The sequence below is a fragment of the Phalacrocorax aristotelis genome, chromosome 5, assembly GCF_949628215.1.
Source record: "Phalacrocorax aristotelis chromosome 5, bGulAri2.1, whole genome shotgun sequence".
In the NCBI taxonomy this organism is placed as follows: Eukaryota; Metazoa; Chordata; class Aves; order Suliformes; family Phalacrocoracidae; genus Phalacrocorax; species Phalacrocorax aristotelis.
This window is the reverse complement of record NC_134280.1, coordinates 29,874,929-29,883,159: the sequence shown is the minus strand read 5'-3', so window position 1 is coordinate 29,883,159 and position 8,231 is coordinate 29,874,929. Positions and strand designations below refer to the sequence as shown.

The 8,231-nt window shown below is 41.8% G+C and overlaps 1 protein-coding gene and 2 non-coding genes across 3 annotated transcripts; all 3 read right to left on the bottom strand.

The window, feature by feature from the left end:
• Window positions 1–4,150: 4,150 nt before the first annotated feature.
• On the bottom strand, window positions 4,151–8,193 carry EEF1B2 (eukaryotic translation elongation factor 1 beta 2). Its single transcript, XM_075093725.1, has 6 exons — window positions 8,041–8,193; window positions 7,529–7,651; window positions 6,114–6,237; window positions 5,669–5,735; window positions 4,864–4,989; window positions 4,151–4,341 (listed from the first exon to the last, which is right to left on the bottom strand). Exons 1-6 carry the CDS (start codon window positions 8,118–8,120, stop codon window positions 4,187–4,189), a joined length of 675 nt encoding a protein of 224 aa, XP_074949826.1. The 5' UTR covers window positions 8,121–8,193; the 3' UTR covers window positions 4,151–4,186.
• LOC142058181 (small nucleolar RNA SNORA41) lies at window positions 5,238–5,372 on the bottom strand. Its single transcript, XR_012660873.1, has one exon. It is a non-coding gene; the product is annotated as a small nucleolar RNA SNORA41 (small nucleolar RNA).
• Window positions 5,808–5,887, bottom strand: LOC142058192 (small nucleolar RNA SNORD51). Its single transcript, XR_012660883.1, has one exon. It is a non-coding gene; the product is annotated as a small nucleolar RNA SNORD51 (small nucleolar RNA).
• Window positions 8,194–8,231: the final 38 nt, after the last annotated feature.

Genomic DNA, 8,231 nt, shown 5'->3' with positions numbered 1-8,231 from the left:
GAGAAAAATAGGGAAATTAAAGTTGATTTCTCCCAGTGCTCTTTATCTTCTACTCAAAACCAAGGACATCCTGTGTTTTCTGGTCATTTGTGCTTTTAGCACCGTTTAGGTGCAAAATACTAAGCAGATGTTTCATGTATGTATTAAGCTCATTTGAAATGTGCAAAGAATTAGTGAAAAGTTTTCTTACAGAGGCTGAGATTAAAGGTCCCCTGCCACACTTGTTCTTTTTCTGTGTTTAAACTTTCAGGCTCAAAGAGGTTTACAACTATCAGTTGCTCTTGATTTGCTCTTAATTGCTCTGTCAAACAAAGGTAAAGTAATAATATAACATTTTGTTTGCCTTAATGCCAATCTTCAAAAAATGGGCAGAGTGAATTCAACAATATTCTGTTACAAGTATGTAGCCAAATTTGGACTTCCTTGCCAAATGAGAGGCAAGGCAGTACATCCAGGAAATCGAGTCCACTCCCATAAGAAAGATGAAGCAGTCCCGGTTATGCTGTATCCTGTTCCAACTTGTTGCTTGCTGTAGGATCACACATGCACCAATGAAAATATATATTCTAAGTGGAGCGGACCAATTTCTGATGCAATACCACTTCTTTAAAAAGTTGAATGTTGGATAAAACTCCCCTAAAAGTAAAAGCATAAGCTTTGGGTAAATTTAACTGGTTTTTCCTTGTTATTGGCCTAGGTATATAGAATAAAGCTGCCTTTCAGATAATCTACCTAGTTTCTGTGGCTTGCCAACACACATAAGTAGCATTTATACTGTAATTGAGGCCTTATATGTAAATATATTTGCTTTTGTATTAAATATATATATACACACACATGCATGAGCACATCCAGCGTGGGTAGCTGTACAAATAGCAACAGTCTGACTGTGATTTGAAACTGTTTCTTTGGGCTCTGGTTTCAGAGTTTGGGAGAGTCAGGCAGGATCAGTGGAATTTCAGTGTATTTCACTTTGGGGCTGGAAAGTTGGTAAGCAGCACTCTTGAGTCATTTGCTGCCTGGTACATAGTGACTCATAATATTTTGGCATCGTGCTGCTGAATGTGCCTAGATCAAATATTTTGTAGTTTTTCTTCACATGTTCCCTGACATCTTTTTAAGAATGATGTATTAGTACTACTCTCCTGACTGTACTCCAAGTGAAGTAATAAAAGTTTGTTGTTTCCAAAGAGTTGTTCATTTGCTTTTCTCAGTAGCAATGTGCAGTGACTGTCCATTCTTAGAACAGCTCCTTCCCAAAGATTTTTGGAAGATGAAAGCAAGCTCTGACCTACTACAGGAATTAAGGTTGATGTCAGCTTTCTTCTTGCATGTCAGCTATGTGAGCACACATATTGCTGTATACAGTAGAAAGAGATCGATTTTCAAATGGGGGAACATACATGTGCTGTATTGCATAAATTATCAGAAAGCCTCCCCTGAAGTGGACAACAAAGATACAGAATAGAGTTGAATAATGCCAAAGGTCTATGGAATTAAGTGAATTAACAATTTTGCAATGTAACTACTACCTCATTCACACAAAGATCAGTTACAGAATTATCTCCAAATAATTTCTGCAAGAGTAATGGAACATACCTAAATGAAACAGATGATAAACGCTCTAAGTTTGTTTCCAAAGAGTGTCCAAAACACCACCAACAGTTCTACACAGCTTGGACTGAGGAACGCTCACTCAACCCACTGCAATGGAAAAAAAGGCAGACGAGGGGGATCTATCTTATCATACTAAAAGATAATATAGAAAATCACTTCATAGGAAATAGGTCTATGATCAACCATTCATTAAAAAATAACAACTATAAACACATTTTGTAATAGACAGGTTCTGGTTACTTACCCTTACCTGCTTCCTGAACAGTTTGTACTTCTGAAGGTTGTTAGGTAGGTTAGTCTGTAACCAACACTTTTGTTGAAACTCTTTTCCCAGTGTTCCTATATATCAGGGATTCAAGTTATGGAACTTTCTGCTGATCTTTCTGTTATGGGGTGCACTTGGGATAGAAGTGTCTCGTTTACTCTAGGGTGCTGATTTTTCGCAGGTACGATAACACAGTAATATACCAGCACACACCCAAACACTACACAAAAACCCCTAACATAGATGTATGCAGATTCTGTGGAATTCTGTTGTGCACTTGCCTATCTATTTTGTAACTGGGGAGACTGTGCTCTCCACCTTTCTTTTTGTTTTGTTTCTGTGCAGCGAGTTTCCTTCTAACATCAGGGGAAAAAAAAAAAAAAAAACACGAAAGAAATCCAAACAAGTGGAGTTTGTACATGTGTGCTGAGCATAAATGAAACAAACATAAAAATCCAGTCTGGCAGGGCAGGTGGATGGCTCATAGTACTGTATTTTAGCAAAGTTAGTCTGTAAATCAAACCATTTTATCCACTTGGAGCTTTAATTTCAAGGGCAAGGAAAGACTTTAAAGGCAAGAAGCATGTTGAATGGGAGGTCAGAAACAGTGATGGGCAAGGATAATAAAAATTACATTTTTGTGGCAGAATTATTTTTTTTCCTGATGTGGTATTTGCTAATTTATTGCTTTCAACAGCACAGGACAGAATTGCTAAAAATAAGCTATATGATTTAGCAGAAGCAACAGCTAGAGAATTGCCACAGAAGAGGTACTGTGCATTACTTACACACACAGGATGAAGCTAGTCCTTTAGGAGTTAAATTTATGGAAAATGGGAATGAAGCCTGTAATTACACTCACTTTCAATTCTTTAATCATGCTTTAAACCTCTGGCAGGCAAATGGTTTTTCTGAGACAAATTATAAAACAAAGCTCTTACCTAATCTGAACTCGGCAGACCTTTAAACAAAAACAGGACCTGCTGGGCCAGATAACCACAAAGAGATGCTCCATGAAAAAAGAACAAAGAGTTATTTTAGCTGCTGTTGTCAGGCTTCAGCAGTGAGCATCTTCATCTCAGAGTGACCAGCGTGGTATACAAAAGGCTTCCATTTCGTGGTCACAATAAATTCTCTCAGTCCAACAGAAGGCCTAGAAATGTGAACTTCTTTAGAAGCATCACAACTTTGACAGCTTTTACATTTGTATCATTCCTATGGATAGTCTTTAAAAATGTCAGAAAATCAATCTAGAAGCCATGCTGGAGCCAAGCAACTCAAACTGGCATTAATTATGCTACTTCATCTGTGCATTTTAATTGAACACCTATTTTTTTTATTGCTGTTTTTAGCCTGGAGCATGCTTCAAGTTTATAAGTTACCCACCAGCATTAGCTGCAGCCTGTGGTCAACGCACCCCATAAATCCTCACCCAGGCTGGGTGTTGGACAGCCAAGGCCTCCAGGAGCCCTTGCAGAAGGTGCCTGCTGCCCCCTAGTCGCCTGCGAGCTCAGAGCACCTTTCAAGAAGCACGGCTCCCAGGATAACCAGCGCCTGCGCAGGCTCCTTTTGAGGTCCAGGACATGCAAGGACATTGGAATAGGAAAGCAGGAGCTTTTATTAACACTGTTATTTGCTGTACTAATTAAGCAGCCCCGAAAAAGACATGAAAGTTGAAGTAGTTTCACTACAAATGTCTTCACACCTCAGAGGAACACAGCTCCAAGTCCACACTGCAGGAGAGGACCATTATAGTCTCAGGTCAGATAGAGGCTGTTTCCATCTATGCCTTCCCATCTCCGATGCACTGCAGTCACTCCTGTTGCTTCTAACTTATCTTCATCTCTACTCCCTCAGTGATAATGGAGCCTTAGCTTTCAACAAAAGCCACAGTATATTTGGTTAGTCACCACCCCTTACTAAACAAAGGTTATAAAAAAGTTATTTGTACAGTGCCTAAGACCTCTGCTTTTCCCTTAAAGCCATCCCTCCTTCCAGATGAATTACAGAAATTTCCAAAGATGCAACTTCCTCCAAAATGGAGCAAAGAGCATTTCAGATTTTTAAAGCCAAGTAAATGTTAGATCTGGATTGATGGTAAATATAAATTTTCCATTTCCTCTACTCAGCCTCTTGGGTACTACAGTGGGGAGTGTTGGAGCAACTCTGAAATTCAGTTTTAGCTTCTACCTTATACCCATCAACCAAATTTTACATTTCAGAGTTGGATTACACCATGATTTTGAATTAACCACAGACACAGCCCAATTTTTGCAATTGCATTTATTCTAGATATATCAAGACTTAAATCTTATTGAAAGCAGCTACATCCATTGATTGTACATAGTCTTCAAAAGCAGTTATTCTCTCTTCCAGCATATCTGTTCCAACTTTATCATCTTCAACAACGCACTGGATCTGAAGCTTTTTGATACCATAGCCAACTGGTACTAGCTTGGCTGAAAAAAGAAAAAGTTTTTAAAAAGGCAGTTAGTATTCCCTGACTGGTAGAATCCCTTAAAAATGCAAATCTAAGATTGAACTGACCAAAGCAGTCTGCAGGAATACATAAGAAGAGTGATTTGTTCCATATAATCAACAACACAGCATACATTACAAGGTAGTCAAAATGGGTTTGGTTTTGTGGGTGTTTCCCCTCTCCCCACCCCAAAACAGTGATGTGGACATATGGGTGTTTGCTTGCCGCATCAGGAACTGTGGCGGGAGCTGCAGGACAGCAGAGCCAAAGTTTTAAAGCTTTTATAACCTGTATTTGAATCTTAACCTGGCCACTGCACTAATACACCTTTTTGACTATGTCAAGATACTGAAGTACCGTAGGGTGGTAATTCCTGCACTGTTTTACCTACCCACATTTTCAGAGATCAGCAAACAGTGACAAGAAGTCTAGCTATTCATATGCTATTTTAAGAGATGGTACTACCTCTCCTCTCCCTGCTTTGAAATTTTCTCTTACTTACAAGATCCCCAGACCAAGCCATCTGCCTGAATGCTTCGAACACACTCCTCTAGTTTGGCCATGTCCGTCTCATCATCCCAAGGTTTCACATCGAGCAAGATTGATGATTTGGCAACAACAGCTGGTTCTGGGGGAAGAAAAATCACCATTAAAAGCTAGGAATTTTTCAAAAACTCATGAATATACTTGCAAACTAGCTTTACAAGAACTACTTTCCCAATTTCATCAACAAGAACCTCTTCACATAGCTGTGAAAGGGCTCTTATACCAACATACATTTCAAAAGTATTTAGGCATATCACAATGTTCAAAATGCAAACAGATACATCTGTCTTGAGAAATAGTCTCATAAGATAGCATAGATTAAGAAGCTAACATTGTTTGTTACATAGGAAGTCCTTTTTCAGAGAGTCTGAGAAGGAGCTTAATGCCGTGTAACAGTTTATTTTCCACAGAGGGAATACTGCAACTGCTACAGTTCTGAACAGTTCCAGACCAGTAGCTGTGGAGGGACTTGCAGCCTTTTCTCTAAATTTTTAACAAAAATCCTGGGGCTCTCTCTTTTTATATAGAAAGCTCAGCCTCTGGGTAAGACAAACAAGAGTGCATTAAGCAGGACAAAAACTTAAGGTTCCCATTTGCTATGGGAAAGGCTAGGCTCACAGGCAATTCAAGTGAAGCTGATTACTCCCATCTCATGCCATCAAATATATCTATTACAGTTAATTAGTGTTTCTAGCCACCCTGTTTAAATGCATGAAAATTAACCCAAGCATAAAATACCAGCAAATTCTTGGTACACATACTTTTGGACTTCTTTGATTCATATTGGGCCAGACGTTCTTCCCTCAGTTTCTTTGCTTCTTCACTTTCCTGAAAGAGAAATCTAAAATTACAGAAAAGCACCTAAACCCTGCACCTTTAAAGCATTACCAAAATGACTGGCATCTACTCAGGCAAAAACAAATCATCACAACAGTCAGCCGAAAGATGGTGATTTTTTGTTTTATTCATCATGTAACCAGTCAAAGTTAAAGATGACAATTCATCCCGTTGCAACACATTCCTTCCTAACTCTTGAGTGTTTACTTTCCAAACTTTTCTATTCTGCAAAGACAGCTGAATTTGAGAATTCCAAGTAGGACCTGATATCAGGGTTGCAAATTTAAGTAATGAACTAGTTAAGGCAGAAATCTGCTTATCTAGGTATTTCTTAAAAACCCAAATATAATACAAAAAGGTCACAAGTACCTCCTCATCATCAGATCCAAAAAGATCAATGTCATCATCATCTTTGCTATCTGTGGCCGCACCTGTCGTGTCCTCAACATCAGCGGGACCGTATTTCCCCAAAGCCTTCTTTACTCCTGGCAAGCTGAAAGAAAACAGCAGATATTAGGATCCAATTCCGCTACTTGAAAACAGAACCTCCCCAAAGACAATCCTCAGTGCTCCTGGCATACTAGTTGAGACCACAGCAAATGCCATCTTGGAAGACGGTGTATATATAAACTGACGCGATCCTGCTCAACATTACGGCTCCACCTAGGTATATGGCTAGAACAAGCTTTCTTATTGAAATCATTTATCTGCATTACATTCTGTGGAGGAAGAGTTAACAACTTCTTGTTCATGCTTCCCTAAAAATATTTTCATTTGTTCAAAAACTAATAGTGACAGAAAACATGTTGCAAGGTAACTAACTAATCCTGTGACTTTGGAAGTTTCAGTGAATGCTTTACTCTGAAAGCTAGCTCTCAACAGCACATGAGAGACCAGAACCCCTGAATTATTCTTCTTCTATAGTTCTGCAGTCTTAGAATAAGCTTGCAGTTCTACTGTTACTGTGAACTGCTGTCATGAGAGTTGTAAAACTAGCTTTATTTTTCAGGAACAAAGAGTAGTTTCCACAGAGTGCACTTTGTGAAGCAACTGTATAATCTCAGCCACCTTCAGCATTAGAAGACCTTGGGAAATGGCCCAGTGACTGAGCCGCCCAACTTTACAAGAGTTCCCTCCAAACATGACTGAGGCACACAGAGGAGGCAGTGTAGCAGTACTGACACTACCTATGCTGTACCTTTTTAGAGAGGCCTGCAGTCTCCATGGATGTCAATACAGCACCTTTCATGAACACTAAAATCACTAAAAAAGAAAAAAAGATAGCATTTGCTTTCATATTTCCCCTTCTTTATATGGGCTTCTGCATTGCAAATCATTCATTTTGCTTTATCTTCCGAACACCTGAACAAACCACTTTCCTTATTTATCATCTATGTACTCTATATTTATCTTTAACAACTTCTACCATATTTTCTAATCCATTTTGGTGTTGTCTTTATTGGGTAGATTACTGGTATGTAGTTTTCAGCTTTCATCAGTTATCTGTGTAAATGACAGCAACAGAACTTGAGCCTTTCTTATAAGCTTTAGTAGAAAGTTCAGCCACTAGAAAGAGACAGAATCAGGCTGCCCAAATTCTAAGTGATAAGTGTAACGTACTGACAGAAGCCTGCTCTGCTTCTGGAGCTGATCCAGTTCCAACGGCAACACAAACAGCCACGTGGCACGAGCGAAAAGCACCGTTTTATTCAAACTCGAAAACACAAATGCAACACTGCACAGGCCAGTCCGCCGTATATTCCAGCTTTGCAATTTAACCATACCTTGCCTTCTGCTTTTCGTACGACTTAATATGATTGTACCACCGAAGAGCATGAAACAAGTCTGCAGGAGGTGGGGCAGCGACTGCTTCAAAGACTGCTATATCAGCCTGAGAAGGGACGTACCTGCGGAGAATAAGCCGAAGTTAACCCCCTTCCTCGGAGCACGCCGGGAGATGCGAAGCAGCAGCAGCCGAGCGCAGAGACGGCCGCGCCGCCGCAGCGGGGTGCCCCCGCCGCCCGGCCCAGCGGCGAGTACACCGCCTCCAGCGGCGGCAGCCGGGCGGGCTCGGCCCCGCGGGCGCGTTGCGCCGGCCCCCGAGCTCGGCCACCTCCGGCCCTGCGTGTCTCACAGCGGCGGCCGCCGGGCACCGGAACAGGCCCGTCCTGTAAGGTCCCCCCGCGCCGGCGCGGCCCCTGGCCGTCCCCCCCGCCCCCGGCCGGCGCCCCTCACCGCGGCCTGGCCAGGCACGGCCGGGCCCCCCTCCCCCCAGCCCCCCACGTCCGCCTCTCACCCTTCGATATAGCTCCTATCAGCCAAAAAATCATTGAGGACCCGGAGGCCAGCGGCGGACTTAAGGTCCCCGAAGCCCATGGCGGCGGCAGCGCAGCACACACGCTCCCGCCCGCGACCCGACCCTGCCGCCGCGCAAAGAGGACCGCCTAACTCGGCGCCGTCTTTATATACATTCGGTATCCCTCCGCG

Coding starts and splice junctions, on each gene's coding strand:
- EEF1B2 (XM_075093725.1), bottom strand. CDS start 8,120: ATGGGCTTCGGGGACCTTAAGTCCGCCGCTGGCCTCCGGGTCCTCAAT. Junction 7,652..8,040: donor GATAGGAGCTATATCGAAGG/GTGAGAGGCGGA, acceptor TATTCTCCGCAG/GTACGTCCCTTCTCAGGCTG. Junction 6,238..7,528: donor TACGAAAAGCAGAAGGCAAG/GTATGGTTAAAT, acceptor GTTTTCTTTCAG/CTTGCCAGGAGTAAAGAAGG.